The 19,814-nt window shown below is 25.7% G+C and overlaps 2 protein-coding genes across 4 annotated transcripts; one reads left to right on the top strand and one right to left on the bottom strand.

Annotated features, from left to right (window-relative positions):
* Window positions 1–1,977: 1,977 nt before the first annotated feature.
* LOC114120604 (protein abnormal spindle-like) lies at window positions 1,978–13,664 on the bottom strand. Of its 2 annotated transcripts, none has more exons than XM_027982560.2 (15): window positions 13,259–13,664; window positions 9,787–9,972; window positions 9,510–9,722; window positions 8,601–9,405; window positions 8,411–8,527; window positions 8,172–8,304; window positions 7,663–8,036; window positions 7,382–7,602; window positions 7,192–7,314; window positions 4,419–7,115; window positions 3,959–4,201; window positions 3,691–3,871; window positions 3,231–3,415; window positions 2,949–3,086; window positions 1,978–2,323 (listed from the first exon to the last, which is right to left on the bottom strand). In XM_027982560.2, exons 1-15 carry the CDS (start codon window positions 13,271–13,273, stop codon window positions 2,117–2,119), a joined length of 5,838 nt encoding a protein of 1,945 aa, XP_027838361.2. In that variant the 5' UTR covers window positions 13,274–13,664; the 3' UTR covers window positions 1,978–2,116. The 2 variants fall into 2 exon arrangements, with proteins under 2 accessions (XP_027838361.2, XP_027838362.2); XM_027982561.2 differs by having other exon boundaries at window positions 3,959–4,084; window positions 13,259–13,661.
* A 150-nt stretch (window positions 13,665–13,814) lies between these two features.
* LOC114120618 (eukaryotic translation initiation factor 2D) lies at window positions 13,815–19,064 on the top strand. 2 transcript variants are annotated; one of them, XM_050205729.1, is made up of 7 exons: window positions 13,815–14,063; window positions 14,150–14,348; window positions 14,420–15,412; window positions 15,484–15,573; window positions 16,488–16,695; window positions 16,773–16,944; window positions 18,773–19,064. In XM_050205729.1, exons 2-7 carry the CDS (start codon window positions 14,293–14,295, stop codon window positions 18,838–18,840), a joined length of 1,587 nt encoding a protein of 528 aa, XP_050061686.1. In that variant the 5' UTR covers window positions 13,815–14,063; window positions 14,150–14,292; the 3' UTR covers window positions 18,841–19,064. The 2 variants fall into 2 exon arrangements, with proteins under 2 accessions (XP_050061686.1, XP_050061685.1); XM_050205728.1 differs by having other exon boundaries at window positions 14,145–14,348.
* Window positions 19,065–19,814: the final 750 nt, after the last annotated feature.

Below are 19,814 nucleotides of genomic sequence, written 5' to 3'. Positions count from 1 at the left end.
ATGACATCACAGAGAAAGTTTTAGTTCTATTTTTGTTAATAAGCCCTAATCCCGGGAGGTGTTTAAACAGACATTTTGAGATTTACGATTGGAATTTTCGTTATTTTGGTTGCTATTAGTTAGAATAATAACAATAATTTTGATTGCTTTAGTTATCATCACGGTATATTATATTATATTATTCTTATTATAATTACCGTGGTTATAATAATAATAATAATAATAATTAGCGCGAAAGAAATTATTATCTCAGAATTTGTTATTATTTGTTTCCATGGCGATCGAAGAATCAACACAATGCATCTCATTGCCAATAAATTTCTGTAAAATAGGTAACAGCAAAGACCAATAAGTTAATTGACAATTTTCCCAAATCTACCACAACATTTTTTATGTAACTATTTTGTGACAAAACTATTTATCTTTTTTCCATTTTTTTTTTGTCTGGAGGGTGCATTGTAATTAAATGTTCCAATATTCTAACGACGTTATTGACCTATTTTACAACTTTTTTCACAGAGTCGTACTAAATACTTTCTTGAATGTCACCACATCGCCCGACATTTAATTTTTTTGTCGGAAGCGTGGGAGAGGGGGATTGTATTTCTATGTTCCCATTTTTAATAAAAATATATTTATCATTAATACAGATAAAAACATTTCAATACGTTTTCATTAACCGTTTTTTATATTTACTTACCGATAACATGTAACGATAAAATTTGAATAAAAAATTCTATATAATATCATCGTCTGAAAGCAAAATAAACAACTAATTACAGGCGAAGCTGTGATGAGTCGATTAATTATATCTAATTTAAAATCATTCAATATCTAATACATCATTATACAAAAGACAGAAACTTACATAATTAGTTCAAGAATATATTTAATCATTGAACTGTATGGTATACTCAGTTATAGCCTTATAGGTAGTCTATGTTAATCAATATTTAATTATTCCAAAATGTAATTAACAATGAGCATTTTTGTCAAGCAATAAATGATAAGACCTAGGAAAACTATATTTTTATATATCCACTAATTATATAGTATTGTTCTAAATCCATTGAAGTATTAAGTCATGCTATATTATTGTTATTATGTTTTATATCATTTAATTGTTGAATTTACACAATATGGACCTATAGTTCATTAAATTTTAATTATTTTTAGAAGATACTTATAATATAAATTTTTTAAGAAGATTTTATTGGCATTTATAGTAAATTGAAAAATTAACTAAGGTAAGTTGACCTAATAAAACCATGTCGTTAGTTTATTAATAACTATTATTATTTATACTAAATATTTTACTTCAATTTCACAACATTTAATATGATTGATTTGACATTTTTGGTTTAAGATGATAGACAAAATAAAAAACTTATCATAAACTGTTTTGTAAAATTGCTAGTTTTCTTTTCTACTACTCAAGCTACCTTAAAATAAAATCTTTAATATAAATTATTTGATATTTATTAAAATTGCTTATACTTATTAATTGATTTTTGGCAGCACTCGTAAAATAAATAACAAATATTTTATGATCTTAAGTTTTTAGTATAATTTGTTAAAATTCCAATTGCATACATGAATAAATAAATTAAATTGTTTTTGTAAGCGAAATTATAGTTTTATTTATATTATACTAAGTATGGAATTTTTTTGAATGAATTATAGATAAATACAATACATTTCAACAGATATTCAGTTCATAAATCATAAAATATTATTTTGTATTAAAACAAATTAGTATTGATTTTTTCAATAATTAATAATACCTTCCATTTAAAAAAATTACAAATATATTCATAAGTTAAATTTTATAGTATTTTATAATTTTAAACCATTTTTATGTCAAAAATTATTCAGTTATTAAATACCATTCAATTGTTCTTATTACATTCACTACTAATAATTAATTGATCTTACAATAAATTATCTTATTAGATCAATGATTTAATAAACAAGCAATTATAAAATAATGTATTTTAATTCCTAAAATATAGTAATAATTATAATATATACACAGATAAAGAAAAAAAAATCAACAGTTAATAATAAAAAAAATTATAATAAATAGAAAAAAATGTAAGAAATATGAAATAATTATTTAAATGTTCAACAGTTTGCAAATCTCAATTGTTGCAAAGTAGTCAGAGTCAAAACACTTTTGACATTTAGAGCCAATACTCCATGTAGGCCGTGTCGAAGGTAACACCATGGTCTTCTTGTCCAATTTAGAAATTGTGTATCTTTTTTTCAAAGTATCCATCATGAATTTTAAGTCTACTATAGCAGATGGAATTTTTTTGATATACTGCAACAAATAAATCAACAATTTAAAATAAAAATTATGGGCATATTCTTTTAAGTGATAAATTTCTTAAAAGAGATGAGATGAGATTTTTTACGCTTTAGAATAAGGTAAATTTAATTTTAATTCTTGGTGACATAAGCCTATCTGATTATTCAAAAGTTCATTAAGTTTGATAATGAATCATCATTGTTAAAATTAACCCATAAAACATATTTTACATATTTTTAGCTCACATAAAAATTTTAAGATTGTAAAAAGAACAAACATCAATAATATTCTTAATTTTAAGTTTTAAATTTAATAATTAACTGTTATAGTAGCTAAAAACACCAAAGTATTAAGTTCTACTAACAAAAAGTTTATTATATTGCTAGCGGGAAAAACCAATAAATAGTGTATTGATATTTACTAAATATAAGAGTGAATTGACCTATTAGAGAATTTAAAAGACAGAAAATTGATAACAAACAATTTTAAAAATTTAATGAATAATATTATTAATTTAAGCTTTATAATTTATAAATGAACTTTAGTAGTATTTATAATGTACAATTTGCTACGTTAGTAAGACCAAGTATGCAAGTGAAGTTTCTTCTTAAAAAAAAATATAACAAAAAATACTAACAATTTTCTTTTCTGGGTCTTGTAAAGCTATCCAGAGCCAAGTAGCAATAGAACAATACAATTTCTTGGAACTGATTTTGCCACAGCACGTCTTCATCATTTTGATTAAGTCTTTGACCATATCAGCATTTACAGTTCTCTAAAATATTATAATTTCAATTGTTAATGTCTTAAGAATTTACAAATAAATACTTAATAAAATTATAGAGACTTACTGATTGTAGCATATTTATTAATGATGATTTATAAAAACAAAAATAGGGGTAATAGTTTAAGTACTTACCACCCAGATGTGCCAAGAGGTTTCGTGATATTTAAGTAAATTTGTCAACACACGGATTGCTGGCTCCCTTGCTTCAAGACTAGGCTGAGACTGATTGGAATAATGCAAAAAGTGAAAAAGGTAGTCAATAATCGTACCTTCTGATGTCTTCAAACACAGCTCTTTGGATAAGGTTGTACATGTATCTAAAAACAAAACATTGCACTAAAAAACAACTATAAATATAACATATAGCAAAAGATAAAAGAAATATTAAATTATTAGTATTAGATTTAATTTAGAAAATTTAGTATCAACATAATATAATATAGTACATGTAATTATTTACTAATAGTCAATTAAACTGAAAATAAAAAAATTTAATTAATTCTAAACATCTAAACATAAGTATATAGTTAAAATATACATTACTGTACTACTTAGTTAAATCTATAAGAATATTATAGCAAAGATACACTACCTAAATTCCAGAAAACTGTAGTAAGTTCCCTATAGGAATATTCATTTCTTTTTTGCTTGTTTAATACATCAACCACGTCATTATGTCGTTTGCCCAATGTGAGAGCACCTTTTTTAGGGAATCTAATAGTTTGTCGTCTACATTGATACCTCTTTCTTACAGTATAACCTCTCCATATTGCCTGTTAAATAATTTAATCCATATTTATTCACATAGATAATCTATTTAAAGTTATACAGTTATATGATATTTTACATTGACAATTTACCTGTATTAAAGTAGCAGCTCGCACAAGTTTTTGAATATGTAATTCTTCCTTGATCTTGGGCAATTTCTTTCTTACCAAAAATCCTCTTACAATAGCTTGAATTTTCGATGCCGCAACATTCTCCTTCTGTAAATGTTTACGATTTAACATAACGTTTCTGATCCAAATTTGTAACTGAACGGCAGCTCGCATTTTCATTTTCAACTCAAATAGAAACACATGGCCAGCTAACAACCGTTTGCACTGAATATGTTTAAATCATATAGGTATACAACGCTTACAAAGTTTGGAAAGAATAGAGTATTTTTTTTCTCTAGATAGAATGAGATATGCATAACAAGCAGAAGAGAATATAATACCCAATTGCTTAGTAGAAGAGGTATTAATGTATTATGCGAGCTGCCGTGAAGCTGAATACAGAAAGAAAAAATATTTTTAAAATAAAATATCAAAAACTTACCTCTAAAGTTTCAAGAGCTAATCTACGTTCAACTTCCATATTATCTTTTAACTGAAGCCAACGTTTACGTGCCAAATATCCTCTAATATGAGTTTGTAATATGATGGTGGACTTTTTCAGAAGCTCGTATCTCTGTTTTTGCATCAACATGGCTTTGTGTGCTCTGTAACGTCTTTGTAATGTGATTGTACAACATTTTAATAATAAATAGTCACGTTCTGCTAATTTCATTGCAACATTGGCTCGATATCTTGCCTGGAGGTTCATCACTGACTGTCTTAGTTTTATATATCTTAAACGATCCGGGGTGGGTAACAAGCATAGGCGCAGGAATTTTTTTATTGTGTTACTAGCAGAAATTAATTGTTTCTTATTAGCTTCTAACTCACATTTAGTCTCTGGCCATTTTTTAAGCACCAAATATCCTCTAAAGAATGCTTGTAGTCGAATAATCCTTGCTCTGATTTTTTGATAAATAAGTTGTTGTTGTCTCATTGCCACATTAGCTCTAAATCTTCTTTGAACTATGATAACATTGTTACGTAGTGTCTGATATTTTTTTAATTGTCTTTTAGCTCTGAATCTACTTTGGATAACAATTGTAGCTCTTCTAAGTTCAAGAAATCTTAAACGATCGTTATTAACTGGTAGATTTTTCCTCAGAGCCCTTTTAATTATATTACTACAATTAATCAAATATTGACGTTTTACTATCAATTCATTTCGTAAAGTTGGCCATTGCTTTCTTGCTATATATCCTCTAGCCATACTTTGCAGCTTAAGTGTCACAGTTTTAAGTTTTAGATATTTTTGTCGTTGTATTTTCATTTCTTTTAATGCACGGAAATGGTTTTGTATAATAATGGCTGATCTTTTTAAATCAAGAAATTTAATTCGGTCATCTGTTAATGGAAGATTTTTTCTCAGAACCCTTTTAATTATATTACTACAATTAATCAAATATTGACGTTTTACCATCAATTCTTTTTGTAAAGATGGCCATTGCTTTCTTACTATATATCCTCTAGCCACACTTTGCAGCTTCAGTGTTACAGTTTTAAGTTTTAGATATTTTTGTCGTTGTATTTTCATTTCTTTTAATGCACGGAAATGGTTTTGTATAATAATGGCTGATCTTTTTAAATCAAGAAATTTAATTCGGTCATCTGTTAATGGAAGATTTTTTCTCAGAACCCTTTTAATTATATTACTAGAATTAATCAAATACTGACGTTTTACTATCAATTCATTTCGTAAAGATGGCCATTGCTTTCTTACTATATATCCTCTAGCCACACTTTGCAGCTTCAATGTTACAGTTTTAAGTTTTAGATATTTTTGTCTTTGCAGTTTCATTTCTTTCAAAGCACGGAAACGGTTTTGTATAATGATGACAGATCTTTTTAAATTGAGAAATTTAATACGGTCTTCTGTTAACGGAAGATTACTTCTGAGTGTTCTCTTAATAATATTACTACAGATGGTTAAACGCATTCTATTCGCTTGCAATTCAGCATGTAATACAGACCATTGTTTTCGCACAATATAACCTCGAGTTACAGCCTGTAGCTTGAGTGCACACATTTTAAGTTTTAAATAGTGTTCTTTTTGTTTAATCATGGCTTGTTTTGCTCTAAATTTTTGTTGTATGACAATTGCACTTTTCTTTAGTTTAATAAATGCTTCCATCTGTACTTTCATTAGTTTATTAGCCCTAAATCTTCTTTGAACAATTACCGTTGTATGCATTATTTTTTTATAATATATTTCATCTTCAGTTGGTGGCAAGTTTTTTCTTAGAGATCGTTTGATTATATTTATGGCATTAATACGATTTATCTTTTCTATTATAAGAGAATTTTTTATTTGTGACCAGTATTTTCTTATCATAAAACCACGATACACTTTTTGAATTAGTAAAGCTGATTGTTTAATTTTTATAAATTGTTGTCGATCTCTTTTCATTGCAATTTTGGATCTAAATTTTCTTTGAACAAACACCGTGGTTCTTTTTAAAATTATATATTGTTTTCGATCCTCAGTTAAAAGCTTAAGTTTATCTTGTAAGTATTGTTTGATTTTAGTTGATGCTAGATGTAACTTTTCACGGTTTTCAATCAATTTAGCTTGCGTATGAGGCCAATGCTTTCTGGTTAAATAACCACGAATACAAGCTTGTATTCTTGCAGCAGCTAAGTGTCGTTTAAAAGTTTGCTTAGCTCTAATTCTTTTCATAATTACTAATTTGAGGTTGTTATTGCGCCACCAATGTTGAATTGTTACTGCTGCTTTATTGTACCGAGGAGTTAAATACTTATAAATTAATTGCCAGAATAGTGATAACATTTTTTCTCTGTGACCATTTACAATGTCACGAGTACTTATATTTCCCTCAATACTAATATGTTCAGATATCCTCGTTAATGCCAAATTAACATTGTGAATTTTTTGCAGTTTCGATATAGCAGGAAGTCTTAGTTTCTGTGACAATGGTTCCCCTTTGAACAAGATTTCTACAACTCTAGTGATTCTCGTTCCATCCCTAAGGTCATTTAATGATTTAACAGCATAATTAACTTCATCCAAATGAGTCTGTTTATGGCTCAAATTATAGCCTATACTACGTAGCCGACGATTTATATCTCCATTTGCTGTTACCATGTCAGCACAAAATCCCATCAAGAAGTCATAGCTGCTCTGTATATATATAAAAAAAAATATTGGTTTGAGTTATAATAAGTCATATTAAACACATAATTAATACAACACTCACTTTAAAAGGGGAGTCTATTTTGAAAAGACATGGATTATGTCTAATTAATTGTTGTTCTTTAGCACGGTCCAAAAAATATACAAGCATAAATATTTTTCTCAAGATAAATTTTTTCATGGCAATCTGCAATATGAAACATATATATATTTTTTCAATAATAATCAATGAAATTTCAAATATTTTTTTTTACGTTGTAAGTGGGAAGGTTGACTTGAAGAACAGTAGCTTTGGTAAACTTTTGTTTGATGAAATCATTATTAAACAAATTTTTACGAATAAACCATCCAAGACCATCTAAATCATGAGATCCAGAATTTATGGGGATTATTTGACCATACACTGCTTCCAAACCAATTCGTAACCACAGTGGATTATAGCATTTTAACAAATCCGTAATTTTTTTCTTTAAATCTAATAAAATACAATATAGTTGTTAACTATACAATTAATTTTAACATGAAAAAATCTTACTTAAATCCAAATGTATTTGACGATCATCTCGTACTGTTATAAGATCTTTTTCTATAGATATGGACAATTTTGATAAAACAGTTGCAACATTTGTAGATGTAATAAGATTTGAAGTTGCTTTCCGTAATGCGCTCCACTGTTGTGGAGACTGCTTGTATATTTGAGATACAAAAAGATCTTTTTGAGTAGCAAATTGCATAGGCTTATTTCTATGACTTGTCTTGGATGCTTCTGTCCAAGCCACTGCTGCTTGCTCTAAATCATTTATTTGTTCTTCATCTGCTAACTTATCAGTAGGCATAAGCAGTGCATTTAACCATCGAATCATATCAGATTCTTGGCGATCTAACCATTCTGATTCATAATATTGAGACCTAAAATACAAATATACACTAAATTTATATCTACAGTCAATAACATACTTTTAAATATAAATAAATAATTAAATTATGTTGTATTAAAAATACATATTAATACAACAAATTATATTAGATGATATTTTAACATACATTTTTAAAAATGGATCTTCAGCATTATTGTGATAGACTAGTTCTGGATTTGCTAAGCACTTGAGGTATTGATCACACTTATCTAATTTTGGAGTTCTCAAATGTTTTTTTGCAGTTCGAGGACTAAGAATGCCTTAAAAAATAATGGTTTGTTTATAAATCTTTAATAAATAATACACTGTTAAAACTATTTAATAATGTAAAAGAATGTATGTAATACATTATAAATAATAACTTACTGTATTGTTTCAATCTATTCTTAGAAATCATTGATGATTTTGGGCTACACTTGTAATAAGGAGAATTTTTTAGAACAAATGATGGTCTTTTGGGCTTAGTACTGCTTGAAATAATTTCTAAAATATTAAAAATAAAATTAATATAGTTAATTATGAGTTAAATTAGTATTGAATAATATTATAAATTTACTTGTATGATGCATAGGTGTCTGAGTAGTAGTCCGTTCCTGATTTTGTGATATGTTAAAAGATTGTTCAACTTTTAAAGGCAAAGTAAATTGGTCGGGGCTGATATTTTTAATAAAAGTTGTATTATCAATATTTAAATTGTTATTTGGTATTTCTTTAAATTTCTCACAAAGGTTCACTGATATTCTAGTAGGTTTTCTATTATCAGGAGTGTAAGTCTTAGCTGCAGTTGAAGCATCTATTGGCTTAAATGGTGAAGTGTTGAAAGAAGTAAAAGCTGTGTTTTCATCAGCTATATCAAAATTAATACATTTTTTTGTGGTAGTGAATGGAGATAGTAAGTTTTCAGTACTTTTTAATGGAGTCAAAAAGAAGTCATTAAATGGAGAATTAGTGCTAATTAATTTATTGAGTGATTCGTCTAATGAATCGTCGGTCATTACGTCACAATTTGATCTTTGAGTATTTAAGGGATTATTAATTGTAGTACTTTGATGAATTTTATCAGAATGTTTAAGACCATAATCAGAACTAATGAAGATTGTGTCATGGTTAACCATGTTGTTTTCCAAATTTGGTATATTTTCTTTTTCTCCAACTAAATAGGTTTGCCGTCTCATAGGTGATTCTAAAGCATCAGCACAAATAGGTGCAGATATTTTTGAAGCATTATCAACTAAAAGAACTCTTTCTGATGCACAACGAACAAATCTTGTTTTATTTAAGGTTATTTTGTTCTTTCCGCTATTAAATCTTTTTTTAGTTAAATCTGTATTTTTAGACTTTGCCAATGTTACAGAAGTACCCTGAAAAATATTGACTACAAATTAAAAACTAATACAATATTGAGTTAATAAACAAAAATATAAATATTGAGACTCAAATCAATAAATAAAAAAACTTAACTTACTTTTAGTTTCTTGTGTAAAGGATCAATACAATTTCCCAAAACAATAAAATCATATTTTCGGTTGTTATCTACTTGTTCTATTCTAATCAATTTTCGCATGTTTCCATATACAGATGGTTGCCAAGTAATTGATAGTTTACGTTGTGAATTTGGTTGTAAGGTGAACTCATAAACATCAAAGAATATACCATCATTTGAATGAGGTAAGATAAACTGTAAAAATTAAATTTAAATAATAAAATAATAAAAAAAAAAATCTAATTATATAAATATTAACCTGTCTAGGTTTGTCAAACAAGTTAGCAACTGTCAGAAATCTAATAGCAGTTTCTTTAATTTTTATGTTTGAAAATTCTACTTGAGTCTGCTTTTGAAATGGTGCTAATACCATATAATAATCAAGTACTGTATTTTCTTCATCTTCGTGCTTTGATTTAAATTTCACGGGAGGTGAAAATTCAGTCTGAAAGTAATTAACCAGTAATTAACAATTAACCATTTTAATTTAATTCTAAGCTAAACAAATTTGGTTATCAATATACATTGTACTCTCAATTATCTGTAGAATAAGGTGGCTTAGTAGTTAGTATCCACGTACAAGTGAATTCCGCAAAGTTAAAATTCAAACAAAAATGTCATAATTACATATTATATAAATAAAAATTAAATCATGTAATTTTAAATAGTATTTAAGGAAAATTACATTAGAGCATGTTTTCTCTTTATTTTAAACACATAATATTATAAAAATAATTTAAATTTTATAATTTTTGTACGTAGATGATTCCGCAGAAGACTACGGATAATCCGCCCAAAGATAATTGAGAATACACTGTATTTAACTGCATACAAAAATAATTATACAAGCATGTTCAATTTTAGATTAAGATATTAACTTTTATAATATATTGCATTTTTAAATTGCTATACTTAATAAGTAGGGTCCACATTTTTAAGTTTTTACATATTACTGAGCATAAGCAGTTTTATAAAGATTAAAATAAAACGTGCACAATTTTTTTCATACAAAGTTCACAGGGTAAATTTATTTCGAATAGTTAAGAATGTTAAGTTTTTGGTAATATAACTATTTTGGAATATTTTATAAATTGTGAAAAGAAATTAACTAGGTATGGTTTAATATTTAATAATTATTTCGAGATCAAAAACAAATATATTTTTATCATTTACAATTATCAATAAAACCTAATAAATTAAAGCAAATTAATGAATTGCAATGTATTTGTTTTCTATTTGTACAACTATTATTGGTTTTTTATTTTGTAATGCAAGTGCATACATTTTTTTTGAATGTATATTAAAGCATATTTCTATGTTTATTGATTATAATTGCATATTTGTGTCATTATCAACACATTAATTCTATATCATGTTGGAGTATACTTGCTAAAACACTGAAAAAAATTGGGGATTAAAAATATTAAAATACATCTTGTAAAGTTGTAAGTATGTATAAAATTATACAAGCATGAGGCTAAAAAAAACCAAGAGTTTAATTGTAATTACAACAAAATTATAGTTAATTATAATTTATGTGATGCTAATCAGGATGCATTCAAGTTGGATCCAAATATAATACATTTTAAAATTTGTACCAATTGGATCCATGTAAAATTATTTGACTAATCATAGTATTATAAAATCAAGTATAATATAGATTCTGTACTTTCCTCCTATAACATTATAGGTAACTTAGTATCTACACTTTTTATACTACTTATATGTAATCATATGCCATACAATATATTAAAAAGCAAGCACATAAATGTTAATGATAGTTCTAAATTCTGTAATAATGGGAAGAAAAATGTTTCTTTTTTCAGAGACCCAACTAGTGCAGTATTAAGTTTTTGAACACGGGACCCAATCGGTGGAAAATTTTAATCAAAGACTTAAGTAGTAGGTATATAATAGACTATTATTGGTACCTACCTATTATTCATTTTATTTGAAAAATTTTAATTAATGTAATTTAGTGTTTAAGGTTATATATATTTTAGATAATTAAACCTATCACATTTCAACTTTTTTCAAAACTAAAAGCCTGAAATCTAGTAATAAGTAAGTAATAATAAAATTTTGAATAGGTACTGATCATCTAAATAATCAACAATGGCTTTTTAATTTGGTTATATTCTATCACTCAAAAGTTAACAAAAATACCTAATTTAATTTAGAAAATAATATACTCCAGCTGAGAAGCATAGTTAGCGAACGATTAATTCTCATAGGTGTGGGTAAACATAAGTAAACTATATTATGTTAAATTTATAAATGGTTGACTCGATGGGAAGGATAAACAGGTATTTCCTAACAAAAACTGGTTGATACTGACTATGAACCACTGAACAGAATATAGATTATATTAAATTAACATTAAAAAAACGAAATATAACACAAAGATATTATAATTCTTAAATAGCTAATTAATTTTATAAATAGAGCTTATAGTAATAGAATTTTATTTTGTGTTTTCAGATTTGTATGCAATTTGTAGCTACATAAATAATCACCTAATTTATATTAAAATGTCCCTGTATGTGTTCTATAAATATTAACTAAAAATATTTTCATGAACATTAAAATTGCAACAGTTTAGGTAGGTAATAGGTATACCAAAAATGAATATTATTTGAATGGGACTTTATATTATTTTGTCAATCAAGAAAATGTGAAAAGATTCGTTTTATGTTAAAAAATCTTTATTTAGCATAGGTAGTATAGAAAGTTATAAGTATTGAAATAATAGATTTTATTCAAAGATAGATTCTATGAATTAAATATAGATCTGTGAGCACTAATGACAGTTAAAATTATAACTACATATCATTTAATATATATATATATATATATATGATTGAATGTGTGCATCAATTATTCACTCACTTATTAACGCCCACTGTCTTGGTTCATGGTGCATAATGTTAGAAAATGGACATCTTTGGGTTTTGGAGGGTTTGCAAAATCTAAGCACCCTTAGCTATCATTATATTTTTAAGATTTATTTATAGGAACTTAAAAAAATTATATTTAGTCTAAATGTTGTTAACAAATAATAATTAATAATTGTCTTCGTATATCATAAATTTATTATTATTGCTTATTATTAAAATATTTGATGATTTATATTTTATAATTTGAAAATTTCAAGGATATTACCCACTTTTGTTAAAAATAAAAATATCAGTACTTATAGGTACCTATAGATTTCAGACTAAAACACATAGATCAGTCTTGTGAATTCAAATAGAATCTACGATAGAAGACGTTGGTGTAGTAGTATAAACTATATAATATTATGAATAATGCATATACATATAAATAACTTTGTTTGTGCATTGATAACACACACATACCTTCTACTACTTCAGCTAATGACACATAATAAGCAAGACTGGTAAATAATAAAATATCTTTAGGTACCAAGCATAATGTAAGAACTAATCTTTTATTAAGGATTAACTCATGAATATAATATGAATGAGGAGGACAATTTAATCAACTTCTTATAAAATTTAAAGTTTTTTTAAATTTGAAGTACTTAAGTACCTACCAGATTATAAACTTGCATAATATTGAAGGTATAAAAATAAGTTAAAATAACTAACACACCTTGGGCAATTAGGTACCTATGTAATCCTCGATGTAATCAGTTGTGTATTGGAGGGTATACATGGGTACACTTTGTAAAGTTATAAAAATTACTGAGCATAAATAAGAATACTCACAACAAATTGAGACATATTGACAGTCACTGGATACGAATCTTACAAACGAATGGAATCAAACTTAAACAGGATTATGAGTGAACTTCGGTAGGTAGATGCGTTATCTCACAACTGGGTGACTAGTTGTTCTACATCATCACGAAATGAAAACAAATCACAAAACCGGTAAAACAATCATATTAATAGAAAATGATCTATATCACTATAAAAAGTCACAACTCAATTACGTTCTGTACCGATCGTTGTACAAATTTAAGTTAGAACGGAAAGTAATCAATACTACAGTCCGCAGTTCCGCACTCCACAATAGACCCGAGCCGCCGTAAAAAAACCGTTAAAAATTCGCCGTTGTAGTTACTTGTTGTCGTCGTAGAGAGTGAGATAGTGAGGCGGAGTCATCGTCCAATAACCGTACCGACTACTGACTGCCGGGCGGCGCCGCGGCGGGCAGTTCTCCCATCCCAGACTGAATCCTACAAACGAAATTGATAGGGTACTACAGTGTTGCCATCACATTTTGCGTGTTGAGTTCCGTCGTCCAGGTCGTTTTATCACAAGAAGATGATTCGTGATAACGTGACAATTTATAGTGCTCGTCTTTATAATTTTAAATACTTTTGAGTTTTGATGGACATAAATACATGATATAATTATGTAAATTTCAAAATCTACTTGTTTGCAGTCAGTGGTTTTCGCACTCACTATCTCAAGAGTCAACACTAAGGTCCACACTTCACAGCGATTGCGAATATTCAGTAGTCAGTAGACGTACAATTCTTCGCTCTTCATTACTAACTCGTTAAAGGTATGTTTTTTTGGTCAACAATATAATATAATACTCTATATATTATGTAGTGTTTATATACTAAACTTGTTTTTCTCGCAGATTAGGTTATGAACTATCGCTTTAAATTTATGATTGTAAAGTAGTAGTATAAGGATTCTGATTGTCTGGAGTTTTTATTTGGACGTCAAAACCTGTCTGTTCGACCAAGTATTTATACCACAATTAATTATAATTAATCTTATCAATTATGTTCAAAAAAGAATTCCGAATTAAATCGAGTACTCCACTAAAAGGCGCAGATCAGTAAATATACTTTTTTTACTAAAAACTAAATTTTGTAGATATTATAATTGATATTTGTATTATGGTTTTAGAAAGAAACTCAAATCTACAATTGGCAAACATTTTAATTTAACTAATGACACACTGGATGAATTTTTAAGTCATAAACAATTATCACTGTTGAAAATTATAACCTACACTAATGACATAATTAAAATTTATTGTGCTCAAGAAGTTGCATTAGTTTTCGATCATAAAGGAAAATATTATCCAACATTATTTATGGTTTGGTCATTTCCTCACATTGTCCCTAGATTAATATTGCATGAGGATTTGAAATCCAAGATCAATGATCCATCACAATTAGCTATAAAAGATATATCTTCTGTAAATAATGATGATCTACTCGTTCAATTACCTGTTGATCAGTGTGTGAGTATATGTACCAACTCTTGTGAAAAAATTATTGCTATTGGATACTTGATCATTGATGGCAATACTATAAAAAACCATGAAAATAAGAAAGATATATGTTTAAAAGTGTTACATTTCCACAAAGATGAACTTTTTAAATCCAACATAATTAACATTATTCCTGAAATAATTTCGACGATGGAGCGTTCTTTTAAAAAAGCACCTGAATTAAATGATTTACCAAATCAAATAGAAGATAACCGAACTGTTATTGAAAAAATGGACGAATTATTAATGACGTGTTCTTTAAAAGCATTAAAATATTGTATTAAAAAAGAAATGTTGCCAATTTTAGCTAGTACGTTTTATAAAAAATATGTAATGAAATTTTGTCCTGAAGGAATAGAACTTGATATTAAAAAAACTAGTTTCAAAAAATTATCAACATTTTTACAGTTATTAGATGTAGAGTGTATAATCAAATTTAATGTTGGTAGTAATGGTATTGCTGAAATAACTCAGGTCATGCATAGTAATAGCAAATTTCAAGAAATAAATATTGAAGAAAATTCTGAGTTTAAAGAAAATAATGATCAATATACAACTCCAGTAAAAGAAATTTATATAGTGACACCAGGATTACAACCTATATTCTCTGAATTTCTTTGTCGGTTTGTTAATTTTCTTTAAAATTATCAATTGTTAATATTATTAATGAACTTAAATATAAAATATTTTTTAGAAAAGGAGATGAGTTACCATTATCATCTATTCGAAGATATGTTACAGAATACGTTAAGAAATATGAATTGCAAGACAAAACGGACCCTTCGTATGTATTTCTTTTATTTTTAGTTTTGACTACTTATTTTAAAGATAATTTAAATAATTGTTTCACTAAATTTTTTAGTGTTTTTTATTAATTATTTTAAAATAATCTATTTTTAATATTAACATAATACTTGTAGTCTATTAATATTATATATTTAAAAGATAAGATTCGTAATATATTTTAAGGAACCACAAAAAAAGTTTTTTTTGTTGAGAGTTCATTTTATCAATATTTGTATTATACGTCATTATACCAAGTTTTGTTATATTTCAAGTTGACCATATATAAACATTTTTCATTTTAATAGTTTGGTTTATTTGTATATATGTAATTAAAAGTATGAAAATGTAGTGCAATTAATAGTACCAACATCAATGTATAAAATTAAACCCAATTGAACTTTTTTTTTAAATACAATAGTAGTAGTTTAATTCAGATCTGCATCTTAATGCTGACATAATTTTCAGGGCCTAATTAAATAATCTTTTTAATGAATAGTTTTAAATAGAACTTTCAGACTATAAGCCATGGAGCTTTTAAATATATTGATGTATAAATATGAATTTGATAGTTATTTAAATAAAGAGTCCATAATGTTCTTATGTATATATATATATGTATATATTATTTTATCATAATATTTAGTAATCAAATAATTTTCAATAGTTTGAGTCTTTTAACTTGAGTAACTTGTGTACATCAATTCGGTATTATAGATATTATTTTTATTTTTATTTTTAAATAATATATCATCTTATATTATATTGTACTGGTATAATAATAGTATTTTTTAATATACATATTATTTAAAAATATATTTTCTTATTTTCAATATCCTTAATTATTTTCAATCAAAAACTTCTATTTAACTTATTCAGATCAATAGGTAACTCCTATAACTTTTTTTGTTTTAGGATTGTGAATACAAATGATGTCTTAAAAAAAATACTATCACAAAGAAAAGACAAATCTTCAATAACCTTTAAGGATTTAATTGAAGAAGTGACAAAACTAATGCATCGGACTGAAATATCAGTCCTGAATACTGATACCAAAAAAAATTTAAAGAAAAAAGTTAATAATATTGAAATGACTGTTAATAATCGAAGTGGAAACAAAAAAGTTTGTTTATCAGCATAATAAAATAAATCTTTAATCTAATCAAAATATTATTTTTTTAATTTTCATCATTATTTCAGGTTACTCTAGTTAATAATTTGGAGTTATATGGTGTCGATGTTTTAAAATTTAGTAAAGAATGTCAACATGGTGTAGCTGCCAGTACAACTATTAATGATATTCCAAATGCACAAAATAGACAAGTCCAGATTCAAGGCTCCCAAGTTCCTTTTGTGTATAAATTATTAACAGGCAAGTATATATTTTAAGTGTTTAAAATATATAATATAATAACAATAAGTCATTTATACATAAAAAAAATTCAAATTTTTCACTTAAATAAGTATAATATAAACTCATTAACCCAGAATAATTAAGGTTCTGAATCGTCTGAATTATTAAAAGTCCAAATTAAAAAATAACTTGTAAAATGAGCTAAGGCACTTATTTAAACATTCTGTTTAATAAAATAAGTATAATTTAAGAGAGATAAAGATTATTTATCATACAACACAGTATTAGGCTCTATAAAATACTAAATAAGTATAAATAATATAATATAATATATAATCTTTACAAAATGCATTTTTGGGTAAATTTATTTCTGTGAAACTTGTTTGTATGTTTATGTTAGTCTGCAGCACAAACCATTTTCATAAAATATTTACTCCGTTTTTTTTTTCTTAAATACTTCAATATTTATTATAAAACGACTGTACTGATTAATTAAGCTTTACTGTAATGTCTTAATATATATATTTTACATATAGTAACATAATAAATAAAAGTTATAAAATTATTTTTAAACAAAGCATTTAAATATATTGTATAATAAAATGTACATTTTCATAATTGAAGAGTAAACCTTTCATTTTTCTACATCTCTTCTAAATAGCTCATTGGATGTGTGTTTTGTATTTTTCATACTTCTCTAAGTATTATTCTACTTATTTATATCCTAACCATTCTACATTTTATAGGCACAATTAATCTGTATACAGTTTGGCATTGTGCTAATTCTATGAATTTAATTGTTAACCTAATTTTGTGCCCCCCTAACTTGTTAGATTGGTTATTTAGTTAATTGGCTGAAATTTATTTTATTGCGTACTGATTGTTATCTTTTCAGTTTTATATAAACATACAATTTATTAATTAGACAAGAAGTTTTCAAACTGTAACATAAAATAAATTAAATTTATTATTATTATCAATACTAATTTCTGCAGCAGCCAGCAATATGATGACAGCTAAAGATAGTTACAATTTTGGCACATTAAAATTATTACGATATTTCACATATTTATCATTTTGAACACTTTTGATTTAAGCCTTTAGTTACACCCTTTAATAGAGGTATATGGTATGCAAAAAAAAAAAACTAAAAGATTGGAATTGAGTTCTTCTTCATTGGACACTCTTAGTATTGTGTAAGAATTTTTCTGTTATAACTATTTCTTTCTACTTCTCTCGATCTTAAAATAATTCTCTCTATTCTTGTATCTACTCCCATTGTATTAAAATATTCTTCTACCACGTTAAACTATTTTTTCCTATAATATTCTTTAGGTAATTTACCCATTAGCTCCAAATTCAGGACTGCTCTACTAATATCATCCTTACATTTCCAAATAATGTGTCTTAACCATTCTATCCTTTGTCATCTTATGAAACTGAAGATGACAACTGATGCCTTTTTTTTTTTTTTGGTAGTTTTTTGTTAAATTTTCATAAAATTAAAAAATAATAATTGCTATTGGAAACAGTTCAAGCAGTCATTAAAGCATTATTCAAAATCAACACAAAACAATATAACTATGAACTAAAAACTGGGTTTATACAATAATAATAACTATAATAATATACTTTTCTGAAATTAAAATTTTAAACTATATTTTTTAAGTCATTTAATGTTCAAATTCTAGAAAATGTAATAATAATGATGTATATAACATGCGTAGGTATGTAGAACATCCGTTACTTAGATGTTGAGTTTATCTTATAAGGCTTATAACTATTTTATAATATTTTTTTAATTAATTGAATTATCTCTTTTAATTAACTATTTATTTTTTTCCAGATCAATACAAAATTCCTGTCAAATTTATAAGAGGACATGAAACTTTTATCAAAAAACAAAAAAAATAGTTTTTTTAAATTAAATAAAAAATAATAATAAATAAATAAAAAATGAATTTGTTTTCTACTTTTAAAACTATGAAATGACTTATTAACTACTATATTAAATTTATATTGTTATAAAATAATTATTATTGTTTTTATGAAATGATAAGGATAGAAATATTTTATTTTTGATGATTATATAAATTTATTGCCAAATAATATAAATATATTCTGTTGCCTTTAATTTATATTATTATAATGTTAATTATATATTTTCAAAAATAACCAAAATCCCTATATATTAACCATGAATCATGAAGATTATACTTAAAAAAAAAAAAATGAATAATTGTTACTTTAGTTACTTTATACTTATAGTTACTATAGTCACCAAACATATAACGTTAAATATTGGTACATAACTAATACTAACCAAAAAAGCTATTTTAAAAGAGTTTTATTAATAATAATTACTATTATTTTAAATTTATTTATTTTGAAAAAATCATTATATAAATAATAGTGGCCCATTTAGATAATTTAATTAAACAACATTCAATAACATTCTAAATTTTTGTTATACTTGGAAAAAATATCATTAGAACTTTGTGTTTACTTATATACCTCAAAATTAAGGCAAAATGAAAAATATTAGCTTTGAAAATATTGAAAATCAATATAATTTAAATATTTTTCAATATCCGCATAATAAATTTTATAAGTCGACATATGCGTTAAATGTCTTTTGTATACTTGTTTTGCATTAAAATGTCTATCTTTCCTTAGATTTTTGTTTGTTTTTCCTAATTGTTTCGTAAAACATTGGGAATTTCTAATTCTAAACTCTCCAAAGTACAAACTAAGATCCAGTTTTCTATTAAAAATCGCCATTCAAAATCGAGGTATTTTTTCGATTATTTATCATGTATACAGACAGATAAAAAACACACATATCATTGAAAATCAATATAAATGTCAAAAAAATGATAATATAAATA

The sequence above is a fragment of the Aphis gossypii genome, chromosome X (assembly GCF_020184175.1).
Source record: "Aphis gossypii isolate Hap1 chromosome X, ASM2018417v2, whole genome shotgun sequence".
NCBI classification, from domain to species: Eukaryota; Metazoa; Arthropoda; class Insecta; order Hemiptera; family Aphididae; genus Aphis; species Aphis gossypii.
The sequence above is the reverse complement of the archived record's forward strand: the minus strand, read 5'-3'. Positions and strand labels throughout refer to the sequence as shown.

Bases quoted from the DNA above. Each gene is read 5' to 3' on its own strand.
- LOC114120618 (XM_050205729.1), top strand. From the start codon at position 14,293: ATGTTCAAAAAAGAATTCCGAATTAAATCGAGTACTCCACTAAAAGGC. The intron at 15,574-16,487 runs GTATGTATTTCT...TTTTTGTTTTAG, and splicing joins CAAGACAAAACGGACCCTTC to GATTGTGAATACAAATGATG. The intron at 16,696-16,772 runs GTTTGTTTATCA...TCATTATTTCAG, and splicing joins ATCGAAGTGGAAACAAAAAA to GTTACTCTAGTTAATAATTT.
- LOC114120604 (XM_027982560.2), bottom strand. The intron at 8,037-8,171 runs GTATGTTAAAAT...TTTGTATTTTAG, and splicing joins GAAGATCCATTTTTAAAAAT to GTCTCAATATTATGAATCAG. The intron at 3,872-3,958 runs GTAAATTGTCAA...ATTATTTAACAG, and splicing joins GAGCTGCTACTTTAATACAG to GCAATATGGAGAGGTTATAC.